This window comes from Lactuca serriola, chromosome 1 (assembly GCF_051521515.1).
Source record: "Lactuca serriola cultivar US96UC23 chromosome 1, Lser_US96UC23_V15, whole genome shotgun sequence".
NCBI classification, from domain to species: Eukaryota; Viridiplantae; Streptophyta; class Magnoliopsida; order Asterales; family Asteraceae; genus Lactuca; species Lactuca serriola.
In genome coordinates this window covers 51963882-51989351 of record NC_136408.1, presented here as the reverse complement: position 1 = coordinate 51989351, position 25470 = coordinate 51963882, and the positions used below count along the sequence as shown (strand labels likewise).

General features: G+C 35.7%; 2 protein-coding genes, 1 long non-coding RNA gene and 1 pseudogene across 3 annotated transcripts; 3 read left to right on the top strand and 1 right to left on the bottom strand.

The window, feature by feature from the left end:
- Nucleotides 1-2312: 2312 nt before the first annotated feature.
- LOC145054846 (putative polygalacturonase At3g15720) lies at nucleotides 2313-4674 on the top strand. Its single transcript, XM_079003112.1, has 10 exons — nucleotides 2313-2371; nucleotides 2476-2542; nucleotides 2742-2879; nucleotides 3030-3188; nucleotides 3279-3314; nucleotides 3447-3654; nucleotides 3744-3825; nucleotides 3910-4018; nucleotides 4162-4278; nucleotides 4356-4674. Exons 1-10 carry the CDS (start codon nucleotides 2313-2315, stop codon nucleotides 4584-4586), a joined length of 1206 nt encoding a protein of 401 aa, XP_078859238.1. The 3' UTR covers nucleotides 4587-4674.
- LOC145088285 (pentatricopeptide repeat-containing protein At4g21065 pseudogene) lies at nucleotides 4600-6663 on the bottom strand (annotated as a pseudogene).
- Nucleotides 6664-17037: 10374 nt separating this feature from the next.
- Nucleotides 17038-20441, top strand: LOC145088273 (LIM domain protein). The gene is made up of 3 exons (XM_079026538.1): nucleotides 17038-19301; nucleotides 19396-19587; nucleotides 19709-20441. The coding sequence occupies exons 1-3, from the start codon at nucleotides 17200-17202 to the stop codon at nucleotides 20217-20219; spliced, it is 2805 nt and encodes a 934-aa protein (XP_078882664.1). The 5' UTR covers nucleotides 17038-17199; the 3' UTR covers nucleotides 20220-20441.
- A 3893-nt stretch (nucleotides 20442-24334) lies between these two features.
- LOC145088267 (uncharacterized) lies at nucleotides 24335-25274 on the top strand. The gene is made up of 2 exons (XR_013701050.1): nucleotides 24335-24535; nucleotides 24688-25274. It is a non-coding gene; the product is annotated as an uncharacterized LOC145088267 (long non-coding RNA).
- The last annotated feature ends 196 nt before the right edge of the window (nucleotides 25275-25470 follow it).

Sequence of the window (25470 nt, the reverse complement as noted above, 5' to 3'; positions counted from 1 at the left end):
TGTGCCCATTTTTAATTGTTTCTTTTACAGTTGTACCCACTTTCTAAGGTGTATTAATGCATGTGCATATGGGACACCAAACCGTTGTTTCAGTTACGGAACGGTCGTCCCATCACATCAATGGTAATGGCCTAATGGGCATGATATCATAGTACCGCCCAAATCACCCCCTCTTTAAATAAAAAAATCTTTCAATTTAGTTATTCTTCTTTACCATTTACTATGTTTTTTCTAGGATGCTCGTCTTCGGATTCTTTGATAATGGTTGGTGATCACTTAGTTATCGTTGTGTCTACGGTTACTCCGAATTCAATAGAGTGTGTTATTCCCTATAATTGTCGTTGATAGACATCGTAGACATCTCTACTCTTGCAAGTATCATGTATTCTCCAAGCGGAAAGGTTGGGTGTATGTTCGGCTTCTTGAAGCTTATCTTCGTCTTCCTCCTATGAATTTTTTGATCATGTGATAGAGCACCATTGTATTCACATGTCTTAGTTATCTGTCGATAGAGTTTGAACTTTCATGTCTGAGTAAGCATGGCTTCGTCAAAGGTCCTTTTGTTTCAACGATATCACTCGTAGTGGTGATTGTTATACTTTCCATTTGCGGAACCTTTTGCTATTTCATGAAAACTAATTGAAAGAGAGATTTTTTGTGTGGTATGAATGTTATTTCATAAAAGCTGAATTGAGAATCATTTTGCTATTTCATGTGGTAATTCGGTATGCAATAGTAGTATAGCAGGTCATGAATGGTGAATTGAAAGAATCCTTTTGTTATTTCATGTGATGACTTTTTGTCAATTTTAAGATGGTATGAATATTTTATTTTTTGGATGGTTTGTTGGTGTTTGTTAATACTTTTAAACAATAAGGTAAAATGATAATTATTCACGTTCAACATATCCGTTAAGCAGTTTTACCAAACAACATGTTTTCATTTAGAGTCGGATCCAAACCTTTGAATCATTCAGAGGTTGCCAAACAACTTCTAAGTGATTATAGATGATTAGATTCAAGAAAAGTTGAAGTGGATATTAAAGAGCTTCTTGATTAGATAAATACTATACATATAGTACGTATTATTTTTTACCCATCAAATTACTTTTTCTGCCCCTCCTAATGCACTTGTTTTACAGTTTTTTTTACGGAAATTGTGACTGATGTTTAGTTGTGTCCTTGCAGTGCTTCTTAGGAATAGTTGACAGTTAATGGTTTATGATGTTGCATCAATTTGCATATGTTCACCTTTTCGTATGTTTTATTATGTAGCAACTTTTGTAAACCATTTGTAGACTTTTTCCCTTTTTTGATTGACATTGTGATCATATCTGGTTTATAATGTATTATGTAGTTGGAAATGCAGATCTTTAGCATGCTTTCTTACTTGTGTTATTACAATGGTTTAACATGATGATATAAAGATGTGGTGTTTTGTTTAATAATGGTAACAAACAATAAAACAAAATTTGAATGTGAAATGTTACATCAAGATTAATTCATGTCAAAAGATACTCACGTTGTGTCGATAACAGTCATGCTAATGCTAAATCATTGTGTGATCAGTTCAAATCTTGTTTTTACATAAATTGAAATGAAAAACTAAATTAAAAGGACTTTAAGAGCAAAGTAAATTTGGTATGGACTAAAATAGATATTATAAATAGCTAATTATGTTAAACTTATTAATCCTGAAAAATACAAAATTAAGTATTATCACAAGATACCTAAACAAAATCTTTATGAATTTAACGCATAATTTTATCGGCTGCAATAAGAAACATATATTCCAAATAACAGTAAAAGAAAGCAAGGTAAGGGTCATTATTTCTGATTTATCATAAATGACTAAAAAAGATTCGACTTTTGTTGAATAAAAATCGAAATACTTCACGATTTTGACATTTCATAAAAGGTAAAAGACAACGCTTTTAGTAACTTAGTGAATGATGTTTTAGATGTGTTACAAATAATCTCACAGTTTACCCAAATGGTATTATTATTCCTTTAAGACAAATAAAGTATGTGTTGAAGTTTCATTAGACAAATGCCGTTTTTGGAACTACATATAAAATTACTTATTTCACGATATTGAAATTAAAGACATTTGATATTTCAAACAAATAGAGTAATAAAACAAAAAATGGTGAAATGGAGAATATCCGTTGATACTTGATATTCTTTAATATGTAAAGTTTAGATTCTAGTTTCAACATCTTGTTTTCTCTTTTGGAAGTTTTAAAACATTAAATTTCAAGTCAAAATCATGGACTCTTCCCTCACTTCATTCAACACATACATATATCAAATATGTATAAATATTCACCAACTATTGATCAAGAAAAGAAACTACACAATACCAGAGAATTGTATTTCATGCACAAGTCATTCTTAATATTATATATATGTGTATAATAAGTAGAATGAAAATGCTACTTTTTATCATGTTATTGCTTTGTTTGTTACATCATAGCCATGGTGGTGCTTATAATGTAATGAATTATGGCGCCAAGGGCGATGGAATGACTGATGATACAAAGGTATGTACGATCATTTACACTTATTTTCCATAAATTTCATGTCTTAAAAATAAATTATTCAAAAGAATAATCTATTTTTTAAAATAAAAGCATTAAAAATAGTAATTGTTTGAATAAGCTTTTAACAAATCCCAACTGTTTACCTAATAAAATACAATGAGTTTACCTTTTTGTTGTTTAATTTAATGTTTGCAACAAGGCTTTTGAAGAAGCTTGGCAAGAGTTATGTAATGATGTTGGACCAATGTCAAGGTTGATCATACCATCGGCCCAAACCTTCTTAGTGGGCCCAATCAGCTTTCAAGGCCCGTGTAAATCTCCAAATATCCATTTTCTGGTAATCCTATCCCCCCTCCCAAAATACAAACTTATATTTCACATACAAAATCTTTTTGTTATATTTCAAATACATCAAATTGTTATAAAAGAACAAAAAACACACAAACTTGCAAAGCATCATTAAACTCACATTTACTATTTTGAGCAGATATTGGGTACAATCATTGCCCCCGAAAACCCTAGTTCATGGGGTAGTTGTGAAACCGGGGCATGGCTATTATTTTATGACGTTAACAATCTTATTATCGATGGTGGTGGTACTATCGATGGTCGTGGCAGTGCTTGGTGGACCAAATCTCTGTCTGATGTACATGCATTTTAGCTTCTTTTTTAGATAATATTCACAATCATTGATTTTTAAAACTATAATTATACTGATTTAATATATTTTTTGTAGATAACAGAAGAATCTACATGTTCAATACCACCAACGGTAAGTATCTTGTTTAATAAACGTTATTAATTAAACATACACTAAAAACGTGTTGCTACATAACAGTGTTGTACTTACTATATTGTGAATGTTGACACCATAATAGTAAGTTTTTTTGCAATGTGTATGTAGGCGTTACATTTTGAGAAATGCTATGGGCTTCGATTAAGACAACTTAAGCATATTGATAGCCCTAGAAATCATATCGGTCTATACAGATGCAGTAATTCAATTATTTCAAATTTAGACATAGTTGCACCTGCAAATAGCCCAAACACTGATGGCATCGACGTCTCAATCTCAACCAACATACAAATATACGATTCCGTTATTAAAACCGGTACATACTTCATATAATATTCATTGTCTTTGGTTTACCTTCACATTTTGTTATATTACATGACAACATATCGTGCTATAAAATGTTAGGCGACGATTGTATTGCTCTAATCAACGGATCCTCTCAAATCAATATTACGGGCATAAATTGCGGTCCAGGCCATGGTATAAGGTAAAATTCAAAGTCGGGTCGGATCAATGTTATGGGTCAAATATTTGTTGTCGCTTAGTGTTATTTTTTTCTTTAATCTTGTAGCATCGGAAGTTTAGGCATAAATGGGGAATATGATACCGTGGAAGGTATTTACGTACGAAATTGTAACTTCACCGGAACACAAAACGGAGCAAGAATCAAAACATGGCAGGTAACAGGGTATATTGTGTTTGTCAGCTTAAATTGGTAACGATGTCAATAGGACAAAAATTACAATTTTTTTCTCTCGTCATCATAAATAGTCCTAGAAAGCCTGACGAGTACTCTTAAAACTCGTTATCTACAATCATACAGGGAGGATCTGGATATGCTAGAGATATAACATTTGAGCAAATTACACTTCATAATGTCAATAACCCGATACTTGTGGATCAATACTATTGTCCTAGTGGAAATAATTGCCCTACAGAGGTAAAACCTTTTCAAAAAAAAAAAAAAAATAATCACTTAAAGAATTGAATTATGAGCTTATCATTTTTTATTTGCAGGGTTCAGCAGTGGAGATTAGTGACATAACTTACAGATTATTTCAAGGAACGTCATCATCTCGAACTGCAATAAATTTTGACTGCAGTAACAAAGTAGCATGTTCTGGTATTTCTTTGGATCAGATTAACATAACATCAACTGTGACTGGAGAAAATACAATTGCACGTTGCAACAATGCTTATGGGGCAAGTTCTTCTACAGAACCTAGTGCAACTTGTTTGTTACATTAAATGTTTGCACGAATTATACATTGTGTTAACCCGACATTGTTCGTGGTTTAAGGTTAGGATCAAGCTGATTAATTATAGAATTAATGTTTATGTCGAGTTAAAGAAAGATCTTGATAGTTGTTATGTAATCATGTAAAATGCAAGTTTAGTATGTTATGCAAATTACATCAAGTTTCACCAAAAGTCTTTACATGAACAAATCCCATCTCTAAAGTGATGAAATCTATTTCTATCTCTAACAACAATCTCCCGATTATAAATCTTGGAAACAAACTTTGTTGCAGAATGACAATCGCTACAAACACGCAAGTTTTTCACAATGCGTATACGAGTGCCAGGTGGCGTTTTCAAAAGCGCGAATGCAATAGCTAATTTTTCACTATGTCTATTCAAAGCATCTTCTTTATCCTCTTCATTGATATCAAGTAACACCTCTGAAGTAGTAGCAACATATCCAGCCATCTTCATCTTCCACCCCATTTCATCAATCATCTCATGAATCTCTTTATCTAAATCATGTGTTCTATCACCCGAAACAAATTCATACATCTTGTTGTCTAGTTCTATCATTGTACTCCCGGGAATCTTTTTTATTCCCTTTTCGCCCATCACGTCTCTGATTTTCTTTTTCTTTTCCCAATCCGACATTTTCCCGTATATATTCGAAAGCAAGACATAATTAGATTGATCCAACGGCTCGTATTCGATCAGCTTTTTTGTGATGGTTTCACCGAGATTGAGTTGACCGTGGAGACGACATGCTGCGGTCAACGTCCTCCAGATTATCGGGTTTGGGTCAAGGGGCATGTTGGTAACAAATTCTAGTGCCTCTTTGACTAATCCTGCTCTACTGAAAAGGTCAACCATGCATCCGTAATGCTCGATTTTGGGTTTTATATGGAAGTTTGAAGTCATGGAGTCAAAGTACTTTTGGCCTTCGTTGACTAAACCTGAATGACTACAAGCTGAAAGCAACCCGATAAAAGTGACATCATCTGGTGGGACCCCAGAAAGATTCATTTTTTCAAACAATGAAGCAGCTTCTAACCCACGTCCATGCATTGCCATGCCCACAATCACAGAAGTCCAAGAAACGATGGTTTTATGATCCAAGGTTTTGAATAGCCTTAAAGCTTTATCCATGTCGCCACATTTAGTGAACATATCAATAAGGGCATTAGAAAGTTCGATGCTTTTTGGAATCTTTTCTCTTTCTATATAGTTTTCAACCCATTTTCCAAGCTCTAAAGCGCCTAAATCACTACAGGCAGAGAGAACAGAAACCATGGTGATCTCATCGGGTTTAACCCCAGCAATCTGCATCTCTCTAAACAACTCAACAGCACTGGTTGACCTTCCCATGCGTGCGTACCCACCGATCATTGCACTCCAGGATACAGAATCCGACTTAGGCATTTCGTCGAACACGACTCGTGCATTATCAACCTCACCACAAGAACAATACATGTGAACCATAGTATTCAAGACATGTATGTCCTCATCAAACCCAAACTTCACAACCTTACTATGAACCGATTCGCCTAAACGTAACCTCCCCACACCCGCGCAGGCCTTGAGGACAAATGGGTATGTGAACTTATTAGGGGTAACATCATTCCAAACCATGGTTTTGTAAATATCAACAGCTGTGATCTTGGATTGATGGGTTTGCGCGTAAGCTCTAATGACGGTGTTGTAAAGGAAAGTATCGTAGAGATGTGTTTTAGCATCCGGAGAGAATAGGATGGATGAAGCGTAGTCAATGGCATTGAGATCGGATGATGTTGAAGTGAATTTGGTGAGGACTAGTGGGTTGTTTTGGAGACCCAGTTTGAGAATCTGTGCATGAATTTGGTTGAGATTAAGGAGTGTAGTGCAGATTTGGAGGATGGATAAACATTGTTGTTCTGCTGCTCTTTTGTTGACGATGATTTTGGATGCTGAGAAGTGCATTTAGTGTAAAGACAAACTACCCAAAGGAAGAAAAGTCGGTTTTGTGCTAGTCTCTACTATTATAAACTCTTAAATTATCTTAGGGCATTTCGTAATCACTGAGTTATGCTTCGAAGACTATTTGTATTTGAATTATAAGCATATTATTATGTGCGTTATAGTTTAAGGTACTCATTTAATCAGAACAATGCTATAGTCTCCGTTTTCATATTGTATAACCATCAACATATTTTTGATATTGGTTGGAAATATGAATACCACTTGTACTTTTCAGTTTTCATAACACGATTGTTGCTTTCCTATTTATCACTTTATCTCATAAAAAATGTGAGTACCGCTATATTCAATTCGGGTATCTATCATTTATTTATAATAGTATGGCCCTATACTATACTCAAATCATATATATAACCGAACTTGATTTTACCACTTAAAGACTTTGATCCATTGGTCTATATTGTCCAAAATTCACTTTAAAAAGCATTCAATATAGCATTCTATAAGTTCATCTAACTTATCTAGAGCTTCATAAAACATCTAGCATGATAATTCAGTTCTGTCACATGTTGCATAAGATTCTATCTAATTAAGGTATAGCAATCCTGTAACTCATTCACACTTTCCATAACTAAAGTCTAAGCCAAGGAGTGAAATGATACAATCCTCAGGCCCTCTTTATTTACCTTGTATTACCTCTTAATAAGATATAGGTCTGAATTTATTGGTGTTTGTTTATAACTTATTTTGGCATCTGAATCTTAAAATCATCATTTATTCGGTCAGACATGTAACCATAAAAGGTGTGTTGCCCTTTTTGCCCTACCCTTGTTGTCCCTTTCTCTTCTTCTTTCATCCACCGAACACCAGCCTCCATCCCTCTTCTTCCTGTATCTCTGACGTCACATAGCACCGACGCCCATCGCACAAATCCGGCCACCATCAATTGAGCATGGGAGAAAACTGACTCCTACTTGATCTTTGGTGTACGGTAGAAACAGGAACACAAATAGAGAAGGAGGTCGAAGGGCAGAATAAGTCGCTTTAGGTATGTACCGTTCTTCAGTTTTACTTTTTTCTCTCTCCCCCAAATACGCTGAATCGCCGATTTCTGGTTAAAATCAGGCTATTATTCGTGCTGATTTTGCTGAATCGCTAAAATTATTTGATGGAGTTATGTTATGGTGTTAAGGAATTTGTGTTGATTTTGTTGAATTTTTTTTCACTGGGCCGAATTATGTTCTAGTGCAAAAAATTTGAAATTATCCTCCAGATTTGATGAAATTATTTGTTGATTTTGCAAAAAAGTTCATGAAGTTTGAATTGGATGATCTACCGGTAGGATTAAGTATAGTATTGATTGTTGGATGTCTTTACTCTTTATTTGTTTCTTTTCGAGTAACATACTTATGTTTGACTCCATTTCATAATTAAATTAGAGTTTCACAGTTACTGATTTGGATATATTATGAATTCATGTGTATTATGTGCATTTTTATGATTATCAGGACATGCTTTGTGCAAGTTGTTTAGAAACCACCCCAAGCAACAGGGATTTGCAAGGAATTGATCAACTTTCACTTGTTGTGTGTGGGTTTTTTCCTTTATGTTAACAACATTTTTCATTATTTTTGTCCAAAATTGTAACTATTTTATGTTTGAATGTTATGAAATTTAACAAACATTTGTCAATCTTTATATGATGCTTAAGCATTCATATCATTGAATCAAAAAATCAAATTCAAAACCGGTAGATTATTAAGGTTTTTGTTTATCAATAAAGGACGTTCGTTGTGTGTAAAATGGTTGAAGTTGAGAAGTATGATGTATTGTATGAAGAAATTTTTTGGTGTCATGTTTGAGTAGAAAGATATTTGTTATTCGATACTTTAAATCTTAGATGTTGAACCTTATATAAGTTTTTACACCGTCTAGTTTTTTGTATGGTGTTTAATTGTTTTGTAATTATTCGAGGATTTGATTTAGTTATTTTTTAAAATGGAAGCATTAAATTTAGCAAAAAACTAATAATAGAGAAGGTTAAAATGATCATTTTCATCATTCAACACAATAATTCAGAGGTTCCAACCAAACAACATGTTAAAATTCGGATCTTAAAAATTCAGACATTTTTAGAATTCATACCTCTTAAAATTTTGATCCTGCCAAACAACCCCTAATTCACTTAAACTATGTCTCTAATACCAAATTGTAACACCCCAAAATTTTCAAACTGTTTCAAAGTTATGGTTATAAAATCTTTTCAAGAATTAACCCGCATTTAATAAAAACTCGGTACCATAAAAGCATTTACAGTTAAAACATTGTGTGATACTATTAAACATCAATAAAACAATAGCAAGCAAATAAGGATAACATCAATACAATAAATAAGGAACTTAACAAGTTCCACACCATTCTCTATCTCTTTACTTATAACTTTCATATATCATATTTTCTCCTTAAGTGCAACCTTTGATATACGACATTAAAAAAAGATACTTAACAATAATATCTCATGAGATACGTGGGTTTGCGACCCAAAACGTTTATCATATTTTTATCAAAAATATTTCAAAGTATTTTCATGTAAATTGTCTCATACATAACATAACATATCATATTATATCATTTCATAAGACATTTTCCATATTCTATTCCATATCAAAACATTTTATTGGACTTAACATACTTCAAAAGGCATTTCATTTCACATTGTAACATCCGAAATTTCAGGTATTATATCTATTCTTTTTATTTCAAGTTTTGTGGAAGAACTCGGCGAGTTGGTGCGTAGACTCGCCGAGTAGAGACGCGATTTCTCACCCGGATTAATGACCGGACTCGACAAGTCGCATTGGTGGACTCGGCGAGTCCGTGCTGTTTAATGAAACCCTAATTTCTCAAGTCTGGGACCTATTTAAAGGGGTCTTATGGCCGTCATTTGTGCTCACCAGCCCCCAGAGCGAAACCCTAGTGAGCTTGAGCGTTCAGAGTGAGAGAAGGAGCCATTGTCGACCTTGGAGGTGTTGTCTAGCAAGGGAAAGGAAGCTATAGCCAAGAGGAAGCAAGAGGGTTAACTTCCTGAAGATCTGAGGTCCAGAACATCACGTTTGAGGTACTATTTTCGAACCATTTTATGTTGTGGTGATGTTCATGTTGATTTAGGGCTTATTGAGCCCTTTTGTGACTAGATCTAGTGCTCCCATGGTCCCTTAAGCGAATTAGGTTCTGGATCTGGACCCATGGAGGTCTAGAGTGCCTCTTTATCCAAGCTTTATATGAGTCTATGGAGGTTTTGGTTTGGGATCATTGTGTTTGAGGTTAAAACACCACTTATGAGTCAATAGGTGTGATATGAGCGCCAAGACATAAACTTTACGTGATAAATGAGCTTGGAAAGACTGGATCTATGAGTTAGTGGAACAGATCTGACCTCAGAAGGTCGTTTGGGGTTGTGCATGGAATGCACTCGTCGAGTCCATTGGCAGACTCGACGAGTTGGAGCGAGTTGTTCCGTGTTTTCGAACCAGGGGTTGAGTAACCGAGTTGGGTGAGTGACTCAGTGAGTCGGAAGGGATTCAGAGGAATCGGGTCCCCGTAGGGACTCGGCGAGTCCACGCCAGACTCGGCGAGTTGGGTTGACCGTTGACCATTGACCAGAGTTGACTGGTGTTGACTTGGTAGAATTAGTCAACCATAGTTGGGATAGTGTTAATTAGAGATATACTTGTGTTATAGGAGGACTATAACTCGGGAGATCGAGCACTAGTGATTTCCGGGATTTATGAGTTGCCGAGATACGCGAGGTGAGTCTTCTTACTATACCTTACCTTGAATAGGTAACCAGAGTTATGTGACAGAGTATTTGTATGCTATGTATCTTATGTGTTGTACTGCATTATTTCTATGTGATTTATGATGTGCATGTTTACAGAGTTAGAACCGGAAGGTTCCCAAAGTTAGAACCGGAAGGTTCACAGAGATAGAGCCTGAGGGTTCACAGAGTTGGGTGCACGGACCCACAGGGTTATAGCCTCGAGTGGCTAATATGTGTTATATATGGTATTTTGGGGAACTCACTAAGTTTCGTGCTTACAGTGTTTTGTGTTATGTGTTTTAGGTTTCTCTCAGGACCACGGGATGACACCGGCTCGATTGTACACACCAGAGAAAGAGTCATGTTTTGAGGATCCTGGTTTATTATGCAAGTGGAAATGGAGTCATGTTTTGTAATTCGATTATGAATGAGATTTTAAGCAAAGTGTTTTTTTTAAGAATTAAACGATTATTTTTAAATGAAAAATTATTTTGAAATTTTCGATGTTACACACATTACATTCAATTATTTAATTAACGACTAATTATGGTATTAAATCATTGTCATTTTTATACTTAGGGTCTACGCCCAATAAAGGAACCACTCCCAAGTCTAAACTAATGTGGAAAGAGCAACTCAATTTATCAAGGCATCATATCAATTAGGACATCTATCTCGCAAGAGGGAGGTGTCATCCCGATAGATTTCTCTAGTGCCTCTTATGAGGTATCATGGTCCGAGTAGTTTTCATTGTGTCTTTTTACTTTTTTTTTTAGCTTTCATATTCCCCATTATCAATACACATATCATAATTTTCAATAGCATATGTTACTAGAAAAATATACTTTGAAAAGATACATTTCACATATCAAAACATTTGTTCTTCCAAAACATTCTTTACTTTCAAAAACGTTTTTGCCTTCAAGACATTCTTTTTAAAAGCATTTAAAAAGAATTTCTTTTGAGTATTGAAAAGATCGGAGTTGTATAGTGTTAGAAATGGATTGGTTAGATCCCTAGCTATGGTAAGCACGGGTCCCTCAGCAGATTGATTATGAAATGGTAGCAAGGATTTCTTTTGAGTATTGAGCAACAAGGGGTAAGCAGGATCGAAGTGGGGGAGAATCCTCCGAGTGTGAAAAGGTAGGAGCACGCAGATCCAGAATGAGGGTGCAACCTCCGAGAAGGAAAAGAGGTAGTTCAGCATTTGATGGATTGAGGATTTCAGGGTTGGGAGTTTGAGAAACTCCCCAACAACTAGTGCGTGTGATGGTAATGGTTAGTACGTGGTTGGGAATTCAGGTTGTGGATCGCCCGTAGGACTCGAGGGAGTCAGAATGAGGATCTTGAGAGCTAATGGCACATGGGTGCCTTCGTATTAGCAGTTAGTGGCGGAAGTGTTGTCAGACTACGGGGCAGCCATAGCATTCCTTAGTAGCTTCGATAGCGGAGTTGGAGCGAGGCCCTTACCTCCTAGTGATCGGTCAGGGATCAGGAATGGGTAGTGGATGAGAATGATAGGGAGTTTGCCTATTTAGCTCTAGAGAGGTGAGACCTTGGGAGAGGCTGCTCCAGGATATGGTTGGGGTGAGACCCGTGGGCGAGGCCCGAGCGAGAGTGATTAGACTAGTGGGACTAGAAGGATAGAGACGGGTGGGACCCGTGGGCGAGGCCCGTGGGTCTTAGCAGCGCAGGTGGGATCTGGTAGGGACCTTAGTGTCAAGTTAGGGGATCGGGGATCCCATGTTTGTAGTGCCTGAATAGCAGAATAGATTGAGCAGTTATAGGTGGTCGAAGTTTCTTCGGAAGTCCCTGGGAGCGACTAGTAGTTGTGTTGGGTCAACTACCGGTGGGAGCCGGTAATCCAGTCATTGATAGGTTGGTAGGGACCAGGGTGGTCTCAGTTCATCCGGAAGGCAGACAAGGAATAGCAGAATTTTCAGTCAGTGGTATTGCGGGTAAGCAGCGTATGGTGGAATTCAGTTACTTGAATCGAGGGGTGCTCGGCACCAAGTTTTGGCAGAGAGGAGGTGTCAGTGGTTACTGACGGATATGACCCGTACTGGAAATAGCGGGGGTGATGGAGTTGGTGAAGGATAGGGCCTTCACAGTGACAGAAGGAATAGTTGGTTATGGAGCTTTGCCTTGGGAAGGCAAGGAATTGTGCAAGGAAAGAAGGGGTGAACCCCTATAGGTTCAGTGCAGTACTCGGTAAGTACCAGAAGGATTGTCGGTAAGTAAGTTGTGTTTCCAGGATGTTCAGGGTCAGGGTGACCCGAGTCTATTATTCGCAAGGATTTGTGTTAGCCGGAATGACCGAGCGGGAGGCCATCGAAGGTAGGCAGCTGGTGTTGGATTAATTGGTGAGTTATTGGAGGCAGATCGCAGGCGGTGGGCCATAACAAACTTCGAGGACGAAGTTTAGTTTAAGTGTGGGAGAGTTGTAACACCCAAAGTTTTGAAGGCCAAGAAAGGAAATAAAACCCTAATTTTTAGGGGAGACTCGGCGAGTCCAAGGAGGAACTCGACGAGTCCGAGCGGGATCCGGGTCGAGGTGTAAGTGACCAACTCGGCGAGTCGGCCAAGTGGACTCGGCGAGTCTGGTCTGTGCGGAGAAAACCCTAAATTCGGGACTTGGAGCCTATTTAAGCTCCTCATTCTCTCCCCTAGGGTTCCTTTACTGCCTCTTTCACCCAGAACAATAAACCCTAGCCGCCATATCCTCTATTTGAGCCATTTGTTGCCTTGGAAGGTGCATTAAAGCTTGGAGAAGGAAGAAGGAACTTGGAGGAGCAAGAAGGGACTATAGATCTGGGATTGTGAGTTCATTCTGAGCATTTGGAGGTAATAAACTAGTTCCTGGACCCTTTTTGCATCTAGATCTATGTGTGGTTGTTGGGGCTTTTTAGCCATAATGTTATTATTTTGAGTTAGAAGCCAGATCTGAAGTTGCTACTTCAAATATAATCATATTATGGTCTTGAGAAGCATAAAGTAGCAGCCCTTGAGTTGATTATGGAGCCTCCTTGCCTTAAACCCTAGTTTGTGGTGTATTTTGCCTAGATCTCTTTCTCTATACGTAAAGTTTGCAACTTTACGTGAGGAATAGGCTTGGGAAGGGTAGATCTACAGTTTGGAGTCCATGCATGACTCAAAAGTCCTCTGCATGTATGGAGGTCTGAATGGACTTGGCGAGTCCTTTGAGTGGACTCGACGAGTGGCATGAAGATTTGGAGGAACTCGACGAGTGGGATGAACAACTCATCGAGTCAGATGAAGTTGGGCAGGAACTCGGCGAGTTTGAAGAACAACTCGGCGAGTTGGTTGAAGATTGCCTTGGACTCGGCGAGTCTGTTCTTGGACTCGGCGAGTCAGGTCGCGAAACCCCAAACCCTTCGAGTTAAGACTCGAATTAGTGAGTCGAGTGGAGACTCGGTGAGTTGGACAGGTCAGGACTCAAAAATCGTTGGACTCGACGAGTCATGGACTGACTCGGCGAATCAAGTCGCGATTGGAAGGACTTTGAGCGCATGAACTCGGCGAGTCAGTAGGAAGACTCGGCGAGTAGGGTTGACCTGGGAGGTTGACTTTGACCTGGACTCTGACTTAGACCAGATTTGACTTGGTTGTCTTTCGGGAGTCAGTTAGACTCAATGTTGCATTGATTTTGGCAGCTCAAGGAGCGAGTGGAGCAGGAATTCAGAGAGTTGTCGGGTAGCAGCTAGTGGGTTCATCAGCCAGTTCAGCCAATGTAGGTGAGTTTCCCTTTGTATGAATGGGTCTACGGCCACAATGCCGGCCCATGTAGTTATGAGTAGAAGACCCGGGGGTTAGCCCTAAGCACAGTATGCTAGTATGATATTCGGGACGAGGTCCAATGATAGAGGGCGGGTGCCCAAGGAATGGTTTATGTGATAGTTTATACTGGTTGTTTGCGTGATACTTGTATGTGCCTGGTAGGGAGGTGAGTGTGGGTGAGGTCCTGTGTCTCACCAATTGCAGAGTGTGGATGGTGTTCCACATCACATTAGCAGCAGATCAGGGGCGAGGCCCAAGTTAGGGAAAGAGTGAGTGTGGGTTGGGCCCGTATCTCACTATCAGTAGGAGCATGGATGGGGTTCCATGACTCATCTGTAGAGTTCGGTTGTTAGGACCGGAGGGTAGTCAGATGCCCCAGAAACGTCTGACAGTATGTGATGATATGTTTATATGCTGGCAAGTTATGTTATATGTGATAGTGGTAGTAGGAGGGGAATAGTCCCCAAGTTCGGTCGTTAAGACCGAAGGGTAGATCGGACACCCCAAATATGTCTGATAATATGTTATGTTATGATATATGTGATAGTAGCAGTAGGGGTGAAATAGTCCCTGAGGATCGTTTGTTAGGACCGATGGGTAGTCAGCACCCCAGAATGGCTTGACATGGGTGGTAGTCAGCACCCCATAATGGCTTGACATGGGTAGTCAGCACCCCAGAACGGCTTGACACGGGTAGGTCGGCACCCCAGAATGGCCGTACCGGGTAGGTCGGGCACCCCATAATTGCCCGACAGTGTGTATGATATGTGAATGTATGGTATGTGGTAGGGTGGGGAACTCACTAAGCTTCGTGCTTACGGTTTTCAGTTTTGGTTTCGGGTACTTCCGGTAGCGGAGGGAAGAGCTCGGGGTGATCGCATGGCACACACACCACAGATTAGATAGCCTAGGAATGTTTACTCCGATAACGAACAAGTATTTTGGAAATTAATACTCTATTCATGTTTTGGAATGATGAATTTGCTTAAAGAAATGTTTTATTAAAAGAAATTTTTTAGTCTTAAATTTTGGGATATTACATAATGTTCCAATAACATATCTAGAGTGTTAATTCATGTTCATGAATGCCATTCACTTATTATTTGTCAATCATTATATGTTTGTCAATACATTTCCTAAAAGGCCCTTTTGGCCAATTATTCCATAAATTCAACTATAGATCACCCAAGCCTTCATGTTCGTGCATTTAAATCATATTATTAGTATCATTTCATGTTTATGAGTATCATGTACTCATCAAATGCTCATATATAAATAATTATGTTGTTTTCACCACAATTTCCCTAAAATCACCTAAAATTCACGCTCATACTTTGATTCTACCATCATGGATGTGATTGAGCATTCCAATTGGGTTTATTGACATCAAAAAGCATATAGGTCATTGAATCCATTACAATCTAACATATAAACATGAAATCCATAATTTGAATTTCTAGGGTTCATGAGGGGTTTCATTAAAATCCTCAAACCCATCAATATGATGATTTGATTGAGATTGAGATTGAGATCATCAAAACAACTCAAGAGAGGTTAGAAACCAAAACCCTAATCAAAGAATCAAACTAATTTCGACATCGAGGTTTTCCCCAAACCTTGAATTCGAAGTATAGAGTTAGAGGATAAGAAATTATACCTCTTAAGCTTGATGTTGCTTTATATCTTCAATTTCTAGCTTGATTACTCAACGACCACTCTAAATCTTCCTTTGCTTAATAGAAATCGCCATTTACCTCTCTCTTTCTCTCAACCGCGTTGTTTTTTAAGCAAATGGGAGCGAAGACCCATTAACTAATTTTGAACTTTATCAACTTGCCACTTTCGGTCCCTCCTTTCAAAACCTCTTTCAAAATAACTCCAAACTAACTTAGAAGCTTCAATGAACTTCCAAAATGACCCCTCAACATCATAATCTTCACAACTTAATCCAAGTTATTTAAGCTGGTCAAATCTCTAGTCAAACCTAAGTTTCACCCGACTGTCACAATAATCCTTTAACTTTTAAGATGTTATAATTTTCACTTCTAATCTTCCAAACTTCATATCAACCAATGATATGCTTACTCCTTAATGCTCTAACTATATACATCATCTCTCTTTTATTCACTTTATTTATTTAATAACAAAGTCTTAAATTTTAAGATGTTACAGACTGTTGGTATTATTATCAAAGTAGAGATGAAGCTTTAAAGGATTATTATGTGGGAGCTTGGATGTTTGTACGTGTGGAGCTTTAATTAAATGCACTAATGGCTTTGGAACTTGTACTATGACATTTGTATGCTCTTAAATGACACACTTGTGTTCAAACTTGTATAATGAGGTGTATATTATATTCCTGTACGCTATATATAAATGGAGAGAGTTAGGTTTTATGTCATTATCACATAATACGCCCTTTAGATTATTTGATGCTCTTTGTTTTCTTAGAACTCTTAGTTAGGGTTCCAAGTTCTTGCTTACTGTTAGGATAAAACAATATTGAATAAAGAGTGTAGTGTAGGATATGTGTAGTGAAGTTTATTTTGTAAGATAATCGTTTTAACGAAAAGTTGATGGTTATAGTTTTGTCACACTTAAATAAGAAACCGAATCACAAACATACATCTAAACAATTGAAAGTCAAAAACCAACAAGTTTTTAACCTATCAGTATAATGAAATGTCATTCTTCCATGAGGTTAATGGATTAAGTTTCATCTTGAACATATATGTTATTCAATAAGTATATTCTCGTCTAACAATGTTTTTTTTTAATTGTTTTTTTCATTTACTTTAACAATTATGATACGTCGTTTTTTTAATTATATTTGTATAAACCGGTCATGACTTTTAAACTCATATAATTCTCCCGCCATTGCTACATTGCCGCCCATATTGTCCCGGTCTCTATCCTCTCTCTCCACGTTGGTGCGGCGCAAGTTAGCATCCTGGATCTGCAATAAGCATATCTGCTCTTCTACTTCTACAGCGAGAACCCCGTATCTCTGTGCTCTCCCCGAAAGTCTTAAAATATCAAGCTTGAATGGCGGACGCCATTGATTTCTCAAAAACACAGCGTATAGTTCTTCTCGTAGACCTCAATCCATTTCTATCCCAATTTCCTAACCCTAATTACCTCACCTCCATTCTTGCTACCTCCAATATTCTTTTATCTTTCCCTCCTCTTTCATCTTCTCTTTTCTCCTTCAAGCTCTTCTTCTCTTCTCTCTCCTCTCTCGATTCCGTCTCTACGCTCCGCAATCTACTTCCCAGTTATTCTTCTGCTTCTGTATCCTTCAATTCTCCTTCGCAAACCCTAGATTCTCTCTCCCACACCCTTAATTCCATCTCTTCTACCAAATTGACGTATTCCCCTTCAAACGCTTTACATATAGCCAGCTCTTTGCTTCAGCTCGCTCGCGACTATGGCTGGGAGTTCGATATTGAGAATCTTCCAGGTAAAATTCATTCTGATCCCATCGATGTCCGATCAAATTTGGTTATTTTGTTGTCGCCAGTTTGTAGATCGTTGAAATCCTTAGCTGATTTTGTGTCTGTGGATGTCGATAATGATTGCTTGAGGAATTTAGATATTTATGGTGCTAGGTTTCGTGATTGTTTTGGTGCTGTTAATGATGCATTTAATAGTAAGGACATACATTTCTGTTGGGTTGACATTCATAGCCACGAAGAAGAAGAAGGCAAAAACAATAAATCCGAGAAGCACTCTGCTATTATTGGAAATGAAATTAGGAAATTTGGTTGGGGATTTTGCTCTGCGGATTCCATTGTTCTAGGTTCTGCGCTTGTTTCTTTCGGGTTGATATATCCAGTTATTGGGATCTCATCTAAGTTGCTAGATTCTCCTAAATTAGATAAAAGGATCCGTGGGCAATTAGGTCTCGAGATTTTGGATGTCCATGGTAAGCCCATAGAGTGGAAATGCTGTGATCTTAATGTGCTGCATCTAAAGGCATCATCAAAGCCTAGCTCAAAAGATGAAGTTGTCAACTCTGTGAGCACATTTTTGGGTAATTTAAACAATGGAATTATGAAGTTGCACATCACATCTGTTCACAAGTACACTGTGTGTGAAAAACTTGAAGAATTTTCTTCAGATCATTTTTTAGTTCAATCTGCAAAATCTGCCAAAAAGGAGAAAGATGGTTTAGACATTTTTTTGGCTGATAAGGTTCTTGGACAATTAGCCAGTGAAAAATCTGAGTTCTTTGAGAAGCATTCGGTTCCAACATGGCAGATTTTACTTAGTTTTCTTTATAGCAAGGGTTACTGGGCTTTGTTATCTATATCAAATAACAATGGGGATTCTCACACAGGGATTCTCAAGCCCTTCACAGTTCATTCAGCTGTTCTCTTGTTCTTAGATCATAACAATGCTCTTGTTCAAAAAGATGGTGGATCAAACCTCTTGATAGAGAATAAACTTTCTCAAGGTGACTTTGATTCTCAAAAGGGTACTTCCCCATCTGGAAAATATGTTCATTTAGCTGGTGGAAAGAGAAGAAAGATTAAAAAACACACACATCGGGACCTTACATGGAGTGCATTCTGCAAGGCTGCATATGAGTTTTTAGATGTGGACTTAACAGAGGTTTATTTTGCCAATGGCTTGAAAAAGTCAAAGAAGTTGAAGTTTCTGAAATGCTGGATGACAGAAGTGAAAAACAAGAGCTTATCTTCCAATAACATACTAGATAGATCATGCAAAATGGCTCCAGATTCAATTCAGCAAAAAGAAACAGATGTAAATGAAGATATTTCTGCAAGCCATCAAGAAAGCGATGGACCTCTTACAATGGCTATTAGTTCTCAACAGTCAAGAATCCATGGGGATGCTGATTTTGAATCTTGTTCAGAAACTCCAGAAGCTTTTTTCAGTAGTTTGCCTAAGAGAATTCAACAGGGGCTTGAATCTGATGGTGTGGACTTGAAGATCATGGCAGAGAGTTTTGTAAACTCGTCCATTTATTGGTTATCTCAAAAGCAGAAAAAGATGGAAAATCTTGATGAATCTTGTTCTACTCAAGTTGCTGAAATCATACAGTTACTACTAACAGAGCCCAAAGATTTGAAGGAACATAAAGATAATGATCCAAGTTCTACCTCAAAATACCTAGTCAAAGAGTATCCTTTTATTCTTTTTATTTCTTTTACATATTCTTGGTAAATTGGTAATATATCTTTATTTGGTCTAATCTTTTCCTTAATAAACTTAAAGATACGAATTACAAATTTTGCTCCGGATGGAGATACTTCAGTCCGAATATGCAGGGAGTATGAAGGGGAGTTTGAAGACGAAGCTTGTGAAACAGATTTGTTCGCTATTGGAGATCTTCCAATACCTTGTGGAAGGAGGCTTTCATGGTGATATCAGTCTTTATGCGTACGTCGAGAAAACCATAAAAACCAGGTACTTCGTTTATTTGTTTGATTATTTGATAGTTTCCACAGTTTTTGTATCCAAATTCTAGCCATTTCTCAGTTGCACACCAACTGTTTGATAATTTGCTTATGATAAATTCAATTTTCAGGTATTCACAGAATCTGGAAGACGTGGTGAAGAAGATCTACGATGAAATGGACCTGTTACCATTTGGTGAAGAAAACGAAGATCAGGGTATGATGTTGAACAGCGAGGATAGCAGTCACGAGATGGCTGCTGCTAATAAGATGATGATTCACGATTCATTGTTTTTAGAAGACGAACCATCGCATCCTCCGCTTGACAACTTGGATTTAGGAGAGACAGAAAAGGATGATGAACAAAAGTTAATTGAGGCTCGTGAGAGGAGAGAGAGGGCTAAAAGGTTCGTATTCACAGGCCGAATGCCCGATTTGCAGAGGGTTTGGGCTCCGAAGCCATTACAAACAACCAAGGTTAGACCCGTATCTAATAAAGAATCCAAAAGGAAGAAACAACGGAGGGCTGGTTATAGCGTGGTTTGTGAGACTCCGATGATAGGCGGCGGAGGAGACAAGAAAGATGAACGGGGTGGTGGTTCTAATTCTGTTTACAAAGCTTTGTTTCAAGATGACATGTGAATAATGAATGAGATCCAATCATTACTAATCAAGCTTTGACGAGACACCCAAAAGAGCATCAACCCAATGATGATGCTTAAGTTTGTGTTTATTAACTTCACTTGATTTTTCTTTGTAAAGTCTGGACTTATAAATTAATTAATTAAGTTATATAACTTGGCAAAGGCTAAGTACAAAACATTCGTATTCATCTTTTAATGATAACATAATTCTTATGTGTGAGATTGTTATGAGTAAATATTTGTTTATTGGGACCAGATTTAGCAACATACTTTATTCTTATTTGCTTTCTCCAAAATATGCAAGATACTTCATCTTAGAAGCACAAAGGCGAGCAATGAGTTAAAATCATTACCTAAAAATTGACAAAATAAGTTGAATGGATAAAAGTTGATGATTTTGAAAAGTTTCTTATCTTAGTAGACAAAAATAAGTTGAGTGACTAAGGGATGAAGGAGTCATAGCGGGTTAGAGGAGGAAAGGGATGAAAGCAAGAGAGAAAGAGAGGGGTTTAACGGTTTGAGAAACCCACTGGGGAGACAACTCAAAGTTGGAAAGTTGAAGAAGATGGGGTCGGTGGTTTTGGAGTTGGATGGGTTCGATACCCTCCGACTAAGGTTTAGCGGTTTCGGCAGGAGGAGGGAAACAACTCCTTCCTCCCTAAATATGGTCAAACACATTTAGTTGGCCATTTTTAACCTCTTCTCTTTCAATATTTTATTTGTAACCCAACAATTTATTCTCGTACTTTATGCATAAGTTTTATTTTTAAATTGTTTGAAGTTAATATTATTGTGATATATCGTGCCGAGCTCAACCTAGATTTGGAGTTAACACTATTTTACGGCCATATCAAGGGTTATGCCTAAAGTTTGTCATTTTATTCTACTAACTAGTTTATAATCTGCGAGAATTATAATTATAAAATTAATATAAACATAGTAAATTTAAAATTATTAATCAATTACTTCAAATAAATTATTAATTAAGAGATATTTTTTTAGTTATATAAATTATAATCGTTGATTTAAATAAATACATTAAATTATATCACCTTATAATATATATTAATTTTATTTTATTTTTTATTCTAATGTTATTAATTTAGTGTAATTAGAATGTGAAATTTAAAATTTGAAATAAATAATCTAATTTAATGTAATTAGAGTGGAAAATTTAAATTTTAAAATTTAAAATGGAGAATTAATAGGTTGACATGTGGCATGATAGATGACATATAATATTAATGAAGATTTCTAACAGTATGCCACTAGTTGCGAGACCCATGTATTATATGAATTTATTTAAAAAAAATGTTAAATATAAATGTCAAAATATTTGAGAACTTTGAATTTATAAGAAAATAAGAAAAATAATGATTTATTATAATGGAAATGTATTTTATCTTTTAAATTTAAACACATAATTTAAATAAAGAAAAGAAACGAATGAACTTTAATTTTGGGAATTTTGAAATTAAAAGGTAAGTTTATTAGTGAAATTAATATCCGTTTATTACTACATTTATTACAACTATTATGTTAAAATATTATGTGGAATTTAATAAAATAGAAAAACTCATAAAATGATATGTGAGAAAAAAATTAATTCAAAATAACCACAAAATGACATTTAACAATTTGAATGAGAATGTAACAAATGACAAAAAACCTTCATTTATTAGAGAAGACTTGTCAACATGAGAATAAACTTATTCATTTATTAGAATAAGAAGATTTATTGATCATGTCTATGTATCTATGCTACAATAAAAATTAAATAACTACATTCAAATGTTTAGTTAATGCGAGATTTGGTCATTATTTTTGGTCATTCAATTTAGAAATTGATTGCAATACACTTTTGGTTTTCTAAATTCCTAATTTATGATTGGCACATTTTTGTCCTTTGGATTTCAAATTTGATTGTTCCAAAAGTGATTAGTTTTCTTGCATCTTTGGTTAGCTAATTGAATCTTTCAAACACATAATTTAACTACGAACTCCATGTGGATTCAATCCGAATTCCAAGGTTTTGTTGGTTTATATTTTTATTGTATCAACGACAATGATCATATTCAAGTTAGGTTTTTGATTTTGTGAGATTAAGTATTCAATTTGTTATGCAAAAAAGCAACAATAAAATGACACATAGATTTAATATGATTTGGTCGATATGACATACTTCATAGGTAGGGAGCCGGAAACTGAAAAATTCTTCTATTACCAACGACTTAGGGCCTATCGACCCTAAGCTTATTCCAAACATTTATCCCATCGATATTTGATGTCGGGTTTCTTGACTTTGTTTTGGGTCGGGTCACCAAGTTCCAAGTTACACATTAACATAATTTTATGATTTTAATATTCCTTCAAATAAAGATTGTCAAAATTGAAATCTTACATACGATTATTTTTGTATTTTACAAGATTGTGATCATAAGATCGGAATGCGATCAAAAGATCCTAACACACATTTTTTTACAAGATTATGAATACGTGTTTTATAGATATAGTTTTTAAAAGTATAAATACATATTTTTACATTTTTATATATAAATATGTATATATACTTCTAAAAATATATTTATACTTAAAAAAAAACATATATCAAAATACATATTTACACTTCTAAAAATATATGTATATACTTATATAAACATGTTTATGATTCACTAAGTTTTTTATTGATATATATATATATATATATATATATATATATATATATATATATATATATATATATATATATATATATATATATGAAGAAATAACATTATAAAAATGTAAATACAATATTTAATTAAAAAAATTTCGTATATAAATATATTTTTTCTTTATGAATACATATAATATGAAAAAAAAAATACAAAGGGTAAAAGTGTAAAAGAAATATAAACTTACAGGTAAAAACGTAAAAAACTATAAACTTAAGGGTTTTTTTGCGAAACTAATATAATGGTAACCTGTTATCACCGGTAAAAGGGTAAAAACGAACATTTTTTGGAAAACGTTAGGGTAAAAACGGACATAAAATTAAACTTTGGGCAAAACCGACAAAACCCTGAAAGCTTGAGAATTTTTATGACATTAACCCTATTTATAACTCAAGAAATCCTCAATCGACATCATACTATTTGCTTTCTTCTCTAATCAAACACATAACCACGTCAACCAAAAAAATCACCAATTGATTATGATGCTTTCTCCCTATCGAACGCATACTATGAGAGTGTAAATATTTTCTAAGTGCAATTGATATATGTTAAACATATGTTTTCTACAGTAGACATTTATTTTGTTTATGATTTATCTTGACGACTACGTTGTCTCATGCATATTTGTTATAATAGACATCCATTTAAAAAAAAATGTTATCGTAAGTATTTAGTAAAATATGATTTTTGAATTGTCGTATATTTAGTATTAAGTAAAATATCATGTTATATATTATGGATGATACTTTGTGACGTGCACAACAATCTTGTAATCTATAATACTATAAATGAGTCAAGATATCTATTAACTTATGGATAAGAGTATAATTTTAATTATGAGTTTAATTATTTAAAATTATACAACAGGTTTGAATCAAATTTTGAAATTTATAAATAAGATTTTGATCAAAAGAGAAAAGTGTGAACGTCTACAAGGTTTTTATTCCTTATCCAACTCCTTTTCATTTAAGACCCATCAATTGCTAGTATCTGTGAGTGAAACACAAATATTTTTTCTTTGTTCAGTTTTAGTCCTTTCATCAAACACAATACCATCATTAATTTAGTTATATTAAAACATAACTTCTTTATTTAATCTTTATTTATTAGATTTCTTTTTTAAACCATAATCACATTTTTAGCTATCCACATTATTTGGTAAAAATCTATTATATAATTAACTTTTTATTCAAAAATATATCAACAAAAGTATCTCCTGGAAACCTTTAAAACGATCCCCTTGACTATAATTTTTATTTTATTTTCAAATTTCAACAACTTTCCACAATTGTTAAAGGAAGATTTTCGAAAGGTACGGGGAGTAACTTGCAATTTACGAAAAGTTGGAAAGCATATAAACTCATTTAATTGATAAACTCCTCCACTTTCTCAAGTCTTTGGCGGTGGTTGAATACTTGAATCAGAGAGAAAGGGAGCAACCGACATTGAATTGTGAAAAACAAAAGAGATAATTCAAGAAAATTTCTGCAACATCTGGAGGGGTAACCGGTTAGTGAGTGTTAATTAGGATTAAGACACGGATTTTGTAGAGAAATCATGTTGGATTCGGTTCGTAGACAGAAAAAAGAGAAGAAAACAGGTATATATATTGTCTAAGTTTCATACTTGATACTTGAATCTTCGAGAGAATGATTCCAATTACTCAAATATCATATCTTATCACTTACACCTCACGAAAAACTTGTAAACAAATTCCAGTTTCCAAAACTATTCCACAATCTCTTTTTTCAGTTTACAGTTCTAAATCCATGGATTGAAAAAAATACTTGAAATCCGTTGCATGGGTGTTTAAGTAGTCAGTAATCAGTAATCACAGTATTTGACAGAGATAAAGAGAGAATGAAGATGAAAATATTTCGTTTCGCATCCCACATCGCTTGGAGGAGAAAGTTTTTCCGATTATTTATACATCAAATGGACTTCGTTTATCGCCGAGCTTGGTAACGCGAGCTTGTGACTCAAGTGAGGGCTCTAAAGTGGGATGGACTGAGATCGAGCCTTGTTTGGTTGGGTCAAAGCTGTTGCAAAATCTGGTTTGCCCGTTCCAAGTTCGGAGTTGGATCAAGTGGCTTGAGCGAAGGCTTGGGCTTCTTGGTTCCTAGAGCAGAGGGCAATGCGTTAGGCTGGCTTCACAGAGCTGCGATAACCTCTCGCTTCGAACAGTGGAAGGATAACAAATCGGTGCTCTCTTGGCTCAAATAATCAGCTTGGCTCCTTCTAATGGACTCCCACTTTTTTCCTTTTTATTTTAAAAACAATATCTTGGGATTTATATTATTTCTTAAATTAAGACGATTTATGTTATGGCTTTTACATTATCATAGTTATTATTACAATAACGTAACCCTCATATTAGAGGAGATTATGAAATCATGAGTAGAGCTTTAATAAATTTTTATAGGAACCGGGATTATTTTGTTATTTGGTACCATAAATTCTCATCATTTCCTTTCTGTGTTGTGTTGGAAAGCTTCCAAAAATAACTTAATATATGCGGTTAATTCTACATTGCCA